The sequence below is a fragment of the Dendropsophus ebraccatus genome, chromosome 8 (assembly GCF_027789765.1).
Source record: "Dendropsophus ebraccatus isolate aDenEbr1 chromosome 8, aDenEbr1.pat, whole genome shotgun sequence".
NCBI classification, from domain to species: domain Eukaryota; kingdom Metazoa; phylum Chordata; class Amphibia; order Anura; family Hylidae; genus Dendropsophus; species Dendropsophus ebraccatus.
The window spans coordinates 88,102,566-88,120,409 of NC_091461.1; the positions used below are offsets into that span (position 1 = coordinate 88,102,566).

The 17,844-nt window shown below is 40.5% G+C and overlaps 1 protein-coding gene across 7 annotated transcripts in view; it reads right to left on the reverse strand.

The window, feature by feature from the left end:
- KCNMA1 (potassium calcium-activated channel subfamily M alpha 1) overlaps positions 1 to 17,844 on the reverse strand; it is a 332,984-nt gene that overhangs the window by 182,986 nt on the left and 132,154 nt on the right. For all 7 annotated transcript variants that reach the window (XM_069980872.1, XM_069980871.1, XM_069980873.1 and 4 more), the window contains exon 3: positions 15,140 to 15,201. In XM_069980872.1, the coding sequence (XP_069836973.1) occupies positions 15,140 to 15,201 (62 nt within the window). The remainder of the gene's footprint in view (positions 1 to 15,139; positions 15,202 to 17,844) is intronic.

Here is a 17,844-nt window from a genome sequence, read left to right on the forward strand (position 1 = left end):
GAGAACAGAGGATTGCCTTAAAGGGGTGCTCCAGAGACTCAATAATTTTTTTTCTTTGCAAATACATTGCTTAAATGAAGTTGTACTACTTTGGTTTACTGTGAGTGGTAGCAGTATGGGGGTGACAGAGCCCCTTCCGCTGCCATCAAGGTTTGTGTCAGTTCCTGGCCCCCTGCTCTGTTCTCTGGAGTACTGTTTTGAAGTTTAGTTTAGTTTACTTCATTTTAATTTATGATATTAAGGCTTGAGATTTTTTTTATAAAGCGTACCTACTGTTAAAATTTTTTTAAATTAAATTAAAGCTTGCATGGCTTCATAAGAAGAATCATTAAGAGTGATAAGAAAGGTGCTCACTGTTGTTATTGCACCTCAGAGTCCCTTCCATGGTGCACAGCTGTTTGTTATACATTCCATGTATTTTTTTTTTGGGGGGGAAGGGGGGCAGAACCAGTAGCACACATAGGACTAATGTATGAAATCATGCCACAACACCTCACATACTCTTTTCTACTATGCCATAAAATAGTGATAGTGAACAGTCAAGGAGTTATGTGAGCAGAAATTAAAGTAACAGCGGCAGCATCACAGCAAGCACAGCACACCAAGCTGCTGAAATGAGAGTAATGGAGAAGTCCGGACCCAGAAAGAACATGACAAGCAGCAGGGGAAGCACTGCTTACATCTCTCTGTGATGAGCGGCGGGACCGGCCTGGGGGGGGAAGGCATTTTCCCCCCGAGTTGTGATGATGTCATGACTCAGTTGATGGACAGCCCACTCAGCCAATCAGTGACTGGAGCCAGCCACAATCACTGACTAGCTGAGCTGCCAGTCCATCAACTGGCTTGTGATGTTGGCTCTGGTGAAGATCCTGGAGCCCAGCAGGGGTATTGGAGTGGTGATCTGCCGTTTGTCCCCCCCCCCCCCCCCCTGTGCCCTGCCATTTAAAAAAAAAATCCAGACTTCTCCTTTGTATGCTCTTGTTTGGGCAATGTACATTCTCTGTCCCGCTTCAATTCCTGCGTCCTGTCTTGCCTTCTCGGTTACTGCATGGACCCCCACTGATCCTGGGAATAGAGGACAATTGCCCCCCTGAACAAATTAAGTGTGCATGCACAGCTAGCACTCTATCCATTCTCTATGGAGCTTCCAAACATTACCAAGTGCTGAATAATTTTTGCCAGTGGTCGGACCCTAACCACTCAGCAAATAAGCCCTGTAGTCTGGATAGGGGATAACTGTGGCTCTTGGGACAACCCCTTTAATGTCAATATTTATTTTAATAATTATTTTATTTTCATAAGAAATTATATAAACATATTGCCTTCAGAGGGTTGGTGAGCATGCCGTAATCAATAATATAAAAGAGGTTACGCCACTTGGTGTAGCATGGAGAATAGTGACTAAGCCTACTGAGGGTGTAAACCCAACATGATAGAACTTTCTGCCTGGTCTACAGCTGTCAATGGTACTTTGGTGGTTGTGTCTCTTGTTTCCACCAGTTTTGTTTTTTTTTCTTCATTTTACAGCTTCAATAATTGCTAAATGAAGTAATGCAAACTATAAACACAGTGATTTGACATAAACATAGGCTGTATTATTTGTTTCTAATATTATAATGTAGTAAGAATATAACATGTATCCCAATGGCATCCATCTGTTCTTTCATACTAGTGACTTATGACAAAGAGAAGCCGTGAGGTTTAGAAACAACATAAATATACTCAAGACGTATTATGAAAAATTAGACTCACATAAACTTAGAGAACGATGTACAAAGTCAGATGCCAATGTCAGAATAAATACCTCTCCTGGGTATTAATTGTAGCAAATATTGAATCTAAATGCAATTTAGTTTACTTTACGCTGCTAGGCACCATTCTGTGTTTAATCCCTGCAGGTAAATGCTCAGTCCTATCTATAGGAAGGAAAAAAACTGGGAAGGCTACAGAGAATATTAAACAGGATATAGCAGAATCAAAATAATCTTCCTCTGAGCAAACATAAGCATCCTTCACTGCCACATAAAAAATTACAGGATGAACTATAGTGATACTGCTACACAATATACATAGTACATAGGTCTGATGAGCAGGCCTAATGCATAGCTCCATGCCATCAATATCTGGAACAGATGGGAAACCCAATGAGTTAATTTTATACAAGCTGTCAACATGGGGACTGGATCAGGTCCATATAATGGGGGTGGGCACAGACATGGGTTTACAGTCATAACTGGACCTGGGTTCCTAAGGGAGGAAAAAGGCTTCTCTGTCACACAGAAAGAGATGTCACTAGGGTGATGGTTACTTATAGAATATATGCAATGATGGCATTCACAAGATAATCAGGTGCCTGAGAAAGCCCCGAACCTTCACTAATATTCTGTGGCACCTAAAGGAAATGTGTCAACTAATTTTTTTTTTCACCAATTAGAATCAGATGGTCTTTTATTCTAACCTGTTTCTATTTTCTTACTGTATTTCCCCCCCACACACACTTTTTGTACATTGTTATGGGGGCTGCCAATTTGCCTGGGCTGTTTTTAACAGTATTTAGTGACATGCTTTACAGCAAGACTCATGGACATAGATGATAATAGACAGACTCTGTCCCCTTGAGATGAATGTGAAACATTACTGAGCGTACTCTGTGGCCTTTTAAGAGGGCCACAGGAAGCTGCTACTGTCTCCTCCATCTACTGGTGTCACATGTTGCTGCAATGCTCTACAGCTCACTTTACACCAGCTTCCTTTTATCACCACAAACAGAACAGGAAGTCTCAGCTCAGTTTTAGCTCCAGTGGTGAGAATGAAAACTGCAAGATATTAGGATTAGTTTATAATACAGATAGAAAGATGAAAAAATTGATAAGTGTCACCAAAGCATCTTAAAAAATGTTTAACATAAAAATATTATTTAAACAATAAGTCATTTATGACACATAACACATTCCCTTTAAGTAAACTACAACTCATTAAATGGGAAAAAATTATTATATATATATATATATATATATATATATATATATATATATATATATATAATAAATCACACAGCAAAACATAACTAGAACAGACACAGCGACAGAGGTTATAATGGGTAAGGGTCCGGTAAACATATTGCATCAAAGTCCATTTATATAAAACTTTGACGTATTATCCAGATATGTGAAAAGCTTAGATGGCACCTGGACCTAATACAATCATATAGCTGGATAAAACGTGCTTTATTCATCCCGGTTGGCTGTCCTATCCAATCGATGTGTTCTATTATAGTGTATTATTTAGATTGGCCTGAAGAGCTTTGCTGCTTGCTTCATCTTGCTAAGGCTTACCATTATCATTGTGGGTCTCAGGACTAAGTCTCTATGTGACCTAAACTTTTGAAATATCTAGACAACACTTCAAAAGATTTTATCAACGATCATAAGACATAATCATTAAGGATATGTTCCCACTAGGTAAGAGACCGGCCGTTCCGTGACCCCGGCCGGGTCACGAAACAGCCGGTCTTTGGCCGGATCATCTCGGCCGGTACTTAAGTATTTCCACAGCTCTGGGTTCAGAGATTTACGGTCTCCCACTGCTTCGGAGACTGTGTATTGGTGCCAGACCTGCCAATCAGCCAATTGTATTCTAAATGTAAACTAGTAAGTGAATTTGTCCAGGCCATAACATGAGATGGGATGGTGTAAGCTGGCTGTATTTTCTGCTTGTTTCAACTTACTATAAAAAAAATATTATTTTTTGCAGTAAGAGTTAAGATAATAATATGTTGTTATCTCTAGATTTTCTTTGCCTTGTCTCCTTAAAAGACCCATTAATAAGGCATGGCTACAGCCAAAGCAGCGCCAAGAAGCCATCAATATAATGGATCTGTCCCTTCATGAATAGCTGCAGAGTAATTAAATGTGCCTCCCTTCCAAACAGAACTGCATCAAAATCCCATGCGGTTCAGCTCAGCATCTGACATCTCCGGAGACACGGCCTGTCTACAATAATAGGGCCATGGATTTCATTGATGCATTTGGTGAATGTGTTTACAGATCAATGCAGTTCAGGTACACTACAGACGTTTTTATTGAGCATCTGGTATCCTGAGTCTCAAGCCCAAGTGAGCTCACGGCTCATGGCTGGCAAAAGGGAACATATTAAAATCACTTCATTGTGCTGTGATTGAAGTCCTTATGTAGCTATAATAAAAACAGGGCGTAACCCATACATAGTCCCTGGAAAATGGGGTTGGGGGAAGGGGCGATAACATTGTTGTTTACCACTACCGTCTTTAGATGGTGAAGCACAGGCCATAATGTCGGCTGTGAGGAGTAGGCACAGAAAGACATGTCTAAACAGTTCTCTTGTGGCACTCAGCCAGTAGTTGAGATAGCCCATGGCGCCAATTTTGTGGTGTAGTGATGTGCTAGTGATGGTAGTTGTCTTGATGCCAGTGCTAGTCCAGCAAACAAGTGTGATGTTGGTACCTGCTTTTTGTATGGCCGGTAGTGTCCCCAAAACAGTCTGTAATAGAGATGAGCGAACCTCGAGCATGCTCGAGTCCATCTGAACCCGATCATTCAGCATTTGATTAGCGGTGGCTGCTGAAGTTGGATAAAGCTCTAAGGTTGTCTGGAAAACATGGATACAGCCAATGACTATATCCATGTTTTCTACATAGCCTTAGGGCTTTATCCAACTTCAGCAGCCACCGCTAATCAAAAGCCGAATGATCCGGTTCGGATGGACTCGAGCCTGCTCAAGTTTCGCTCATCTCTAGTCTGTAACCTTCCAGGTTGTTAAGGGTCCCTTGGGCTCTTGTCACGGCAACCTGGAGTGGCACCTGACCCACCGGATTGTCCATACCGCTACCCGCAGAAGAGGGAAAAATAACCCAAGGTGTGCGGTAGACTGTGTATAGGTGCAGGTGCGAGTAGAGATAGTCAGAGTCCCGTGCGTTTATATAAAGATATAAAAACTTTACTGTAAGGCTTTGCAGTATGACAGTACACATTTTACAGATGATAATCCTGATACAGACTTCAATGCTTGAGGTAGGTGCTTGAAAGGAGTAGAAGAAGTAGGTGTAGTAGTGCTTGTAGAGAGTAGAGGAGTTTGCCAGAGGAGCCCCAACAAAATGTAGCCTTGTACTCTGCTGGAACCTTGGTAGTTATCTTCAGTAATGAAGTAATACTCGTACTCATGTTTCGACTGTGTCTGACCTTCTGCCCTCTGGTATCGTAAAACCCGTCCCAGTAAGGTAGCATGAGCCCGCACCATGGTTATCTTGGTGTAACTAGGTGTCCGAGCTGTCCCAGTTACCTCCATGGTGCAGTAGGATACGTAGACCTTTACCTTACGGTAGCTTTGTCCTACTGAGATCAGTTCCTATTTCTTCAAAAGTCTGTCCTGCCCTTTCTAGACGTGTTCCTGGCGTGGGCTAGGGTGTTCCTTGGTGGCTAGTGTCCCTTACTGGTGCTTCGCACTGCATAGTGTAAATAGTTGCTTTTAAAGAATTGTGGGTCTCTTGTTGCATCTGCTTATTCTGGTATCTAGACTCAACAGAATTAACTCACTTTCTCCCACACGGTGCAAACTCCTCCTACAGGGGGTGAGCGTAGAAAGTAAGGACAGGATAGGTTGAAAAAGAAAGAGCACCTCCTAGTGGTCAGCACATAACATAACATGGTACACATAAACGTTAACCCATTGCTTCCTTCAGCTGTGCATAGAAAGACCTATGAATATATAAAACACTGACAACTAGTAGGGAAACTATAAAGTACCTCATCCACCACTTAACCTCAAAACTTTTTTTCACAGGTGCATAGGAACACTAACAGTGGGAAACCACTGTTGCTTGGCGGTTACAGGAGCTTACTGTATGCTCAACATGTCTACAGGAGTTTACTGTATGCTCAAAAAGTCTCCTCCGATTCTGTCTGACTGCAGCTTGGTCAGTTATACTCAGACACTGGCGTTACCATGATAGAGTGGCATGCTGAGATGTTGTTTCTCCACTGTATTGGGGAGCTTTCAGCTGAAGCATCTGGCACAAATGAGAAATATTTAGTACTATGGAGACCTTGGCTTTTGTTCTTGAAATACTAAGCTTTCCACTTGTTTTCATAATACAAGTCCTTATATGAAGCATGATCTCCCTAGTCAGGGTTCTCCTCCCCACCACTTTTCTACACCCTACCTTTCATTTTTCTATTTGTTCTTTTCATGTACTACTACTGTTTTGTTTTGTTTGGCTGATGTAATTATTGTGGAAAATGATGAGGATCACCCTAGTCGAAGTGCACTTCTTACGGGACTAGAATATACTGTCCAATTTGACACACTTCCCTTTCATTGCAACCCAACTTAAATCTGCCATAACACTTCTAGGCTATGTCCTCATAGCACTGACAAGGTAATAGCCACACTGGACTACAGCTTTGTTACATATTAAATTTGTTTAGACAGTGAGACTGTTTCCCATACCTGCTTATGTGTTTTATTCTGTTCTTGTATTTTTAACTACCGTACTTTTTGTGTAGCTAAAATTCATAAATATTGATTATACATAACCTGCAGATATGTCCCTTTAGCGCATAGGGTGCTTAGGATGAAGGGAAGTTTCTTACCTTCATCCTCTGCGCCGTTTTAGTGTACTTTGTAGTTTAATCCATATACTAACAAGGCAGTTTAGTGCACTGGGGGTAGGACCTACACCCTCAGTACCCCAATCCATCCTGGCTGGTCTGCCCCTTCTAATGAATATTCATCCTGCACTCATCAGTGACGTCACAACAGATCGCCACCCCAATATTTGCAAGAAGGGGCATTATGAAACATTGGCCATTATTCGTGGTCTATTTTGCAGTCTAGATAGTCTAGGTTCCTCCCCTGTCCTTTATGCAACCTAGCTTTTAAATACAGATTCCCCACCATGGTGGCTTAAAGGGGTATTCCCATCTCAACTAATATAGTTTTAGTTGTAGGGCTCATCAAGTTAAATTTTGTTTGCAAATACAGAGAGTGCACCTTCTTCTTCTCCAGATATAGCCACTGTTTTCCTCCCATTGTTGACAACTCGATGTCTAGGTTACCAATCACCACTCTGCTCTAAAAGCACTGGTCTGGCTGGTATATATATATATATATATATATATATATATATATATATATATATATAATGTAGATGTATGTGAGCTATAATGTATAAATAACAAATAATAGTAGTAATAATAATAAATAAATAGGGTGTGGGAACATAGCTGTAAGGTTACATTTTGCTGTTTGGAATTGTACAAGGTGCTGAATGTCCCAGTGTTTGGCAATAGAATATTACTGAATGGTCCTTTATGGGGCTCTAAGCCCTACTTATTATGAATTACAGCAACTGTCTGCTTCCATGTATGTCCTGGAAAATACGAGCTGTCCACATTTGTTTAATTAACACGCACACGGCAGATAAATTTGTATGAAAAAATAGCCTCTCCATCCAGAAAGTTCAACTACTTCAATCTGATAGAGCCCACACAGACAGAAGGACAAGCTGAAAGAATGCCCAGGACGCCCAGTATTATACAGTACTTAATTGAATTTAAGTGACATGACATATTATCAGGACAGGAGGTGGTAATGCTTATTTAAGTGCACTATATAGTGCTGTATTCATTGCTGACTGCAGACACATAGAGTAAGGTTTCTATGCAGTCAAAGCTGTACTAATACTTGGTGCTGCCCTGGGCACTGGGGCTGAATACACCCTCATTCAGCAACTGTGCCATGAAGTCCTAATTTATGACTTTTATTGAATACTCAAAGAGTCCATGTACTTAGAAAGTTATTTACACACTGCTGAGTGCCCACAGCTGTACTTATGCAAAAGCTTCTATCCAAAGTCGCAGACCTAAATCAATAAATATGTCTAGTTAAATGCAATACTTGTACTGTATTTCTACATTCGCTGACAAAATAGAATAAAAACCCACAATATGTAATTTTCTACAGATTATACACGTTAACATCTTTTCTCAGAGACAAAAACAGAAATATTTACATTTATGAACTATCCCCAAAACAGTCCATACGTGGGTAGCAAAAAACGGTACTGGATTTGGACGTCAATATAAGGTGTATGGGGCCTTCTTGAACCAACACAGACAGTTGATATTGGTGATAGGAGTTCCGTCAGAGATAAGACGCAGCAAGGGCTTTCCCCTGTATTCCCCATAGACAACACAGGAAGGCTCGGCCATTCCCAACATTCTTGTGTATGGGAGGACAGGCAGTGGGCAGGAACAATCATTTGTCCATCAATTACTATATGTAAGGTGTGTAGGGTCTTAAAGTGTACCTGTCCTCATAACTTTCAAAATCAACAGTAGATGTGATATAAAGCAAGTTTGCAACATACATTTTTTTTTCTTCTTTAGCTATAATGCAAAACTGTTTTCTGACAGTTTTTTTTTCTCAAAGACTCAGAAAACAGGAAGTCCAATGTTCCTCAGGTCATCCAAACACTCACAGAGAAGACAGTCATGTGATTGATAGACACATTGAGCCGTGACTCTCTGTACTGGCCGGAATACCTGTATTTAGTCTGTTTTTTTCAACCAGCACAGGTCTAAAAATCTGCCTTCAGGAGACTGGACCTGGATTTCTGGTAAGTACATGATAACAAAAAAAATTAAATAATGAATGTATATTGAAAACTTGCTTTATTTCACACATACTGTTGATTTAGATTTTAAAAGTTATAATGACAGTGACACATTAAGCATATGTTCCCACGGTAGAGGCAGAAATCGGAGGCTTGCCCTTCAATATTTGCCCCATATTTCATTTTCTACTGACAAAGATTTTGCTGCATTTTGGAACTTCCTGACCTAAAATAAGTGACATGTCACTTACCTACATGGATTTCTAATATGCGGTGGGAGAAATGTGTGCCGCAGTTCACTGTGTAAATTATGACTGATATTTTTATTGAAAACAAGATATGTATTACACAGTTGTTATGAAATACACATAAAAAATACAGTAAGCCATGTGAAAATGTACTCTTCACATTTCGCTACTATATTTAACAAAACATAGCATTCATCTGAACCCCTAGATCTGTGGGGGTCTACCCAACAAGCAGTGGGAAACTCTATTCGTCTAACAATGAAAGGACTACTCATAACACTCAGCTACAGTAGGTTGTTTTTGGAAAAGTACATGGTTACAAAGTTAAGAGGACTAGAAGAAAAAGGTTCCCTTACATTCAACCTGTAATCCCACACAAAGGCAAAAACTACAAAAGAGGTGGATGCTAACTGCCCTATTTTAGGAAAGATTTCTTCCTGTAACCACAACACAAATGATAAATCTCTGGATCCACATTCAATCTTCAGAAATCTACCACCCATAACTTTTATATTATACTTTTTAAGAACAACATCCAGGCCACTCCTGAACTTGTTCAACAAGTCAACCATTCAAGTGGCAGATCGTTCCAAAGCCACATCTTTTTTTCCAAACCAAGTAATAGCTGTCAGTCAACAAAATGAAAGGGTCCCATGTGTTCCCAGGGTGCCATAAGGGCAATATTGTTATAGACAATAACTAGAGACCATTGTTGATCAATGTAAATGCTTATTAGGCATTGGGTATACATAACAAGATGGCACATATCACTCCTGATTCGCAAAAAATATTCATATGGCTGAGGGCGTCTCATTAGACTTCTGTCAGATCTCCCCACGAGCAGCAGGATTTTACGATAGAAGGATATCTTGATATGTATGGATACTTATCCATGAACTTATTTCTTAGGATAGCAATACACAATGGCTGTAAATATTGGCTGCACGAGGCTCAGCATTTAAAGTGTCAAATTTATTGGTTGGATCTGCACAAGCTCCAGAGCAGTCAAGATGACACCATACAGACGGAGCCCAACAAGGACCTTCATGGCTTTCTTTAAAAAACAGGTTTGTGTCCTGCCAAGTATTAATCTGTTCATTTTCAAAAATAAAGTCATTCAGATTGAGATTATTTGGAGTCAGAGACTCTAACATTTATCTAAACTACTATCAGACCAGCTGGCTAAGGCTGTTTGCCATATCACAATGGTACTAAAGCCTTGCGGTAACTGCATCTTACTTGCAGAATCGTCCTATAATAACATTACCTGAATAGCGTTAAATATTTCTGAACGTGCTGCAATCTACACGTGAAATTTATCAGCACACAAATTAGATTATCATTTGCAAGTATCTCCTGTGTCTGTAGATTTAACCAATCTTAACATGCTGCCAACCTGCAACTGCAGCCCGCAGCCCTCCGCCAGCTCTCCCAGAAGCCTAGTCTGCTCCATTTAATTAGCCTGAAAGCATCTACAATGTGTCATCTGTTTAATCAAATTTCTCTTCAATTTTCGTCCTGTGACACACTTAGTAGACAGAGGTTGTTGCCATGCTTTAGTTTAATCATTTTTCTTAGTTAGCGTTCTATATGAAATACATTAGACTCCATCTTTATAAGGAACGTGTCGCCTACATTTTTAGTGATTACAGCCAGATACCGAAACGTTCTTTTCATCTAATCTCTTTCTATTTTTTAGTTTTATTAATTTTTTGGTACATTACTATGGAAACAGCCATTTTGCCAACACTTTTTAACATCTGTTATAGATTTGCTTTACAGCAAGCCCCTGGACATAAGTAACAATGGACAGGAGCTGTCCCATTAACATGAATGGGAAAGGTGTCTGGGTGTGCTCTGTGACCTCTACAAAAATGATTCCAAAGGGGGGAGCTGGCTGCTTCCTATAAAGTGCTTTCTATATACTGATGTCACCTTTCACTGTAAGGCTGGGTTCACACTACGTATATTTCAGTCAGTATTGTGGTCCTCATATTGCAACCAAAACCAGGAGTGGATTAAAAACACAGAAAGGATCTGTTCACACAATGTTGAAATTGAGTGGATGGCCGCCATTCAATGGCAAATATTTGCTGTTATTTTAGAACAACGGCTGTTATATTGAAATAATGGCAGTTATTTACTGTTATATGGCGGCCATCCACTCAATTTCATCATTGTGTGAACAGATCCTTTCTGTGTTTTTAATCTACTCCTGGGTTTGGTTACAATATAAGGACCACAATACTGACTGAAATATACGTGGTGTGAACCCAGCCTAATGCTGTACAGATCACTTTACATAAGCTTTCTTCAGCTTAGAAAACTGCATAGTTAGTAAAATGAAAAATTATGGAAAATGTAAAAAAAAAAATATTTAGAAATTCTTAACAAATGTTTGACATAAAAAACAAAATAAGTCATATTGTGATGACACACTCCCTTGTAGGGTATGTTCACACTGAGCAAACTTGGCAGAATTCCACAGTTAATCGCGCCTGCCTCAGTCTCAAATGACATCTCTATGCTCTGCTCTCCTCCACACTCTGCTTAAAGGACAACTCCGGCCAAAACTATTTTTTAATATGTTATTACTTATGGAAAGTTAGACAAATTTCTAATGTACATTAATTATGGGAAATGCACATATAGGGCTATTTCCCTTAATTTAGTAGATCATGGAGACTTCAGAGTCTCCGCTTACCGCCACTCTCTGCTCCCACATACCGCCTCCCGGTCCGCACTGCATGGCGGCCGGGGACAGGAAGCACCCCCACCCCGCTGGGAGCACGGCGCTCCTGGTGCTTCCTGTCCCTGGCCGGCATGCAGTGCGGACCGGGAGGCGGTATGTGGGAGCAGAGAGTGGTGGTGGTGGTGAGCGTCGGTAAGCGGCAGCGATGATCGGCGGGATAGTAAGAACTTGTTAGCTGGGAGGAGGAAAGAGAGCGGCGGAGGGGGCATCCTGAAGCTCTTGTGACAAGCAGCTGTGCGGCGGTGGCGGCATTCGTTATGGGGATAGCACAGGTACTACTCCCCCATTATCTGCTCATAATATGAGCAGATAATGGGGGAGTAGTACTGTGTATATGTGGCAGCAGAAGCAGCACCGAGCAGGGAGGGAGGGGGGAGGTAGATGCCCTTTTCTGCCTCCCTGCTCGGTGCCCTCCAAACACACTGGTTAAATACATTTATGGATTACTTTGGGGAGCAAGGACACTTGCTCCCCAAAGTATTCCATAAATGTATTCAATCAAAAACATACTGTCTATTATATTTATATACACATCCATTGTAATTCCAATGGAGTGTCCAGCAGGGGCGCACTATATATAGAAGTCAATGGTACTCATTGACTTCTATATATATAGTGTGCCCCCTGATGGACACTCCATTGTAATTACACCCTCGGTTCGTGACATCACGTTTTTTTTTAAGAATATGAAGTCTCCCTGATCTACTAAATTAAGGGAAATAGCCCTATATGTGCATTTCCCATAATTAATGTACATTAAAAATTTGTCTAACTTTCCATAAGTAATAACATATTAAAAAATAGTTTTGGCCGGACTTCTCCTTTAAAGAATTGACATGTCAATTCTGTGAGCGGAGAGCGGAGACACGCGAGCCCTCCCATAGAGACACCGTTTGACCCGTTTGACACAGAAGCAGGGGGATTCCACGCCGGAGAGTTTTGCCACAGAATTCTGCCACATTTGCTCAGTGTAATCATACCCTAAAGAGGGACACCAGCACCAAGGGCTTTCATTGCAGAAGTCAGAATAAGTCCCAGCAGTAAATTCAAAGGCAGTGCTGCTTTGGTCGCCAGGTCCTGGTGGTAGAGGACTACATTATAAAGAAAGAGTAGAAGACTCACAAATATCAGGAATTTCAGATAGCTAGTAATATATTTGAGATAGGACCTAAAAAAAAGGTGGTGGATATTGTATATTTAGATTTATCAGGCTATGTAAGAGGATGTTACATAAAATGTGAATGCTGAGACTGGGGGGAAATGTGTGTAATTGGATTAATATCTGGCTCAGTGATAGAAAACAGAGGGTGGTTGTTAATGGAGCATACAGACTTACTCATAGTTACTAGGAGGCCAATGTATAACCACAGGGGTGCAAAGTATAGTCCCATTCAGGTCCCAGCCAAAATGGTCCTCTGCCTCTTATAAGACGACCAGTATGTAACATATTACTTTATAGATGAAAAGCCCACTAAATATTTTTGCTTTGAGGCCAAGCTGCCGTAGATCACACTTTGGGAAGTTTGGGAAAGAGACAAAAGCATTACAATTACTTGTTGCTCTTGTATATATTTCCTGTTCTATATAGCACAAGCATATTGTACAAGCTGAGGTTATCATTACTCACAGTCCCCTCTACACAATAGAGCTCATAATCTGGTTTAGTTATCACACTTTCCAACCTATTTAATAAAAGGTAAGAGAAAACATCAGTATGTGTCTATGTGTATAGCATGTAGGCAGTAACCCACATACCAAGAGGGCAGCCATGCAAACACAGGGGCACCGTATTACAGCTCTGGTTACAGAGCTGATATATAGATATGTGTCTCAGCTCACATTCACAACGTTATGATTAGAGATGAGTGAACCGGGTTCGGGTTCGAGTCGATCCGAACCCGAACGTTCGGTATTTGATTAGCGGTGGCTGCTGAACTTGGATAAAGCTCTAAGGTTGTCTGGAAAACATGGATACAGCCAATGACTATATCCATGTTTTCCACATAGCCTTAGGGCGTTATCCAAGTTCAGCAGCCACCGCTAATCAAATGCTGACAATTCGGGTTCGGATCGACTCGAGCATGCTCCAGGTTCGCTCATCTTTAGTTATGATGCCGGAGTGCTCAATTTCTTGTCAACTTTGTAATTCTAGCCCTGCATCTAGAAGGTAGAAACTGTTGTATTTTTATCTGTACACAATTGCACTTAATATTCTTTTTGTATCAGATATTAAAGCTTCTTATAAGTCCTATCAATGGCTTATTCCGATGTTCAGCCACAGAATATAAAGGGGCGATTATAAAGACCCCAGAGGAAGGTGACTGGATTCAACAGAAGACTAAATATTATGGCATTTACCATAGCTGCTGCAACTTCACTGATAGACTCAGCATGGAGTCCTACCTGTGAGACCCCACAATCAGACACTAATGGCATATCCTATTATTATGACATCAATGTCTGTACTAACACGGGCGAACATAGGAAGGGATAGTGATGCAAATTATTCAGCTGTCCTGTCATTTATATAACAACAACCACCTAACTATGTCATGGCAAATAATAAAAGCCTCATGTACAAGTGTGGGCTCACGGTAAACATTTAGCTTCAATCAACATTAATCCTAATAATTCATGATGGACTCATCATCGACGCCTCTCATGTACATGATGATAATTTGTTAAGATGAGATTTGCTTTAATGGCAAAGTATTCCTATTATTGCAGAATAAAGAGGTTGTATTGTCATTGTGTTAATGGGAGAACATTTTAAGCTCATCAGAATATTTTCAGATTCCATAGATGTTCTAATCATTTACACAAATCGGTTACTGATATTACGCGTCATTTTCAGTTGGATCACAATGAAGTTCACAGTTTGTAAACCCATCCTAGGATAGCCTACAGCAGCTCATATACTGCTAGATATAGTTCTGGTAATTGCCACTGTGTATATATGGACACAGATTGATATTGTATCATTTCAGGCATGACCAATATATAGTCTGCTTGCATATCCCAGCTATGAGAAATGGGATGAATGTACATAACACTAGAATTCCAAGCAAACTACTAAGCAGATGACTACGGCTAGGGCAAAAATAGCTAGACACAGTGTGACATGGTGGGCACAGAAAAGAAGACGGATAAGTAGGTAATTGTAATGCCAAGGGCACTTTCATCTGCTCTGTTCTTGATGTAGGGAAATGTCACAGTAACATTTACAGAACAAGTATTGTGGGGATTCCTTGGTGACATGAGCTGGAGGAGGTAACATAACACGGATGTGATAAAATGGGTCATTTACATATTTTTAAGCTATAGTTCAGAGCTAAGGTATAGGAAACTAAGTATAATGACATTTGTGGCAGGCATTACTTAGACGTGAGGTGTTACATCTCACAGTGATCTCCAAATTACGTCTTACAGTAAATATGTACAACATGCATCTTACACAATTACTGTATTCTTTAAGAAGGGTATACTTACTTGGATGAGTCGATGAAATATATCACCAGGGCCCCAATGCTTAGAGCAAAGACAGTCACTACCTGTGCCAAAGAGACAGCAGTGTTAGTATTCATAGGACCCAAACAGGGAAAAGTCAGGGTCAACATAAATCTGAACTGCTGGTTTATAAAAGACAGGTTATATAAATATTTATGTGTATGGGCTGAAGCTGTAGATATACAACATAACACCATATCCTTTACCCAGGTAGCATCATCTTATCCTGGGGACTTTACCAAGCTATAAGACTCAAAAGATTACAGTGTAAAAAACAAACTATACTGAGAGAGGAATATAACAATATTTTATTCTCTTTCTGCTACATTACATGTGATTTTAAAGGAGAAGTCCGGCAAAAATTTTTATTAAAGTATTGTATAGCCCCCCAAAAGTTATACAAATCACCATTATACACTTATTACAGGAAATGCTTATAATGTGCTTTTTTCCCTGCACTTACCATTGCATCAAGGCTTCACTTCCTGGATAACATGGTGATGTCACGACCCAACTCCCAGAGCTGTGCGGGCTGTGGCTGCTGGAGAGGATGATGGCAGAGGGACACTGTGGGACACAGAGCACTGGAGGGACACTGAGCATCCCTCTGCCATCATCCTCTCCAACAGCCACAGCCCGCACAGCTCTGGGAGTCGGGTCGTGACATCACCATTTTATCCGGGAAGTGAAGCCTTGAAGCAGTGGTAAGTGCAGGGGAAAAAAAACTTTAGAAGTGTTTCCCGTAATAAGTGTATAACTTTTGGGGGGCAATACAATACTTACAATATAATTTTTGTCGGACTTCACCTTTAAAATATATTCTGACTATAGAAGAGAGAGACTCTGTCATTAATCAATTTAAGGACACTGATTGGTATTGCATGGCCGCCCAAAAGGGAACTCTGGGAGCACTCCAAATATCTTAAGCTTTTCCCTTTCTCTGTTAAAGACAATTCTCTCCATTCTATTGGTAGCATATTTGAATATCTGACATCTATACCATGTTTTAAGGTGATATTATAAATTACTGTTTTTCTACTTATGTTTTTGGTAAGACTATGCTGTATTGTATATGATAATATATCTTTTAAGGTTATTACTAAGACTCATTGTATCTGTATGATATTGTAAACATACAATCCTTTGTTGCCTGTGAGCGACTTTCTTTTTGAATATGTAATGAATTTTCAATATGTATGTTCAAATATTACATAAGCCACTAATAAAATATCGTTTAAAAAAATATATATATATATTCTGACTGGTAATAGGCATCAGAACACACATGAGAAATATTATGTATGAACACAGCAAAAGTGGTAATAAGAGAGCAAGCTATAGACAGGCCTAGGTGCTGTGAAAAGCAAACCACAATGTTCTGCTTTATTTACTAAGAGTATTTGCACACTACGAAACCCAGACGGATCACCCAGACTCCGCTCTATGGTTGGACGGATTCCACCGTCTGTCCGAAGAATGAGCCGGTTCATTCTTCGGACAGACGGTGGAATCTGCCTGTGCATAAAATGGAGTCTATGGCACAGGCGGAGATGCGCGAAGCAGTGTGTAGGGGCGAGCTGAGGAATGCGCGGCGAGTGAGCCGCACGGATTCCATAGTGTTAACATACCCTTAGAGCAGACATACATGACTGTAGGGGTGGCCTACTTAAGGGACTGAAATTTAAAGGTGTTGTCCTAAAAGCAAATTTTGTTCTCACCTGTCACTGCTATTCTGAGCCCTGTCCACGGTGCTCTTTGCTTTTTTCTGCTTCTAATGAAGTGACAACCTTGCAGGAACTGACGCTCAATGGCTAAGGCAGGTCACCAGTGCAGCCAGTACCAAGCTGAGCAGAAAGTTCCTGGGCGATCGGGACCCGAACTTTCGCCATTTGATTAGCGGTGGCTGCTGAACTTGGATAAAGCCCTAAGGCTATGTGGAAAACATGGATATAGTCATTGGCTGTATCCATGTTTTCCAGACAACCTTAGAGCTTTATCCAAGTTCAGCAGCCCCCGCTAATCAAATGCCGAACGTTCGGGTTCGAATGGACTCGAACCCGAACCCGGTTCGCTCATCTCTAGTCCCTAGCAACATTTTTAAGGCATATAAATACATAGTTATACATTTTAGACATGTTTCACACTTTGCCCATTAGAGGCATGGCTTGCCAGTAAAAGGGTATGATATAGTTGTATGGGCATGGCTTGAGGCGCGACACAAAATAATGTTATAAATTAAACAAACAAATAGGTGGGATGGAGTTAGACAACAGCAGAAATTGCCCTGGGGTGCGGCATGTCAACAATTTTTTTTAACACTGTCCACAAATTTTGTATAGATTTTCCTATTTATTTCAATAAAAAGTAAAAGATCGGCAATAAATCTGCACTATTCTTCTTCAGACATTCTGTTGGTTAGGTCACCTATAAACGCTACCTTTTTCACTGGGATTTAGAGGCAGCAGGTATAATTAAGCAGTATGTAGGGCATGTAAAGCTGGAAAGCACTGGTGACAATCATACACACAGCACAGTATAATATAACCTGGAAGGACACACATAAGAAGTAACAATTACCATAGCCTTCTCAATACCAGAGGGCAAGTCTTTTATTCTATTACACCCTGCCATCCCAGATGTCATTTATTATTAAGGGATTTCTTTCAGCGGGTGACTTGGAAATGCAA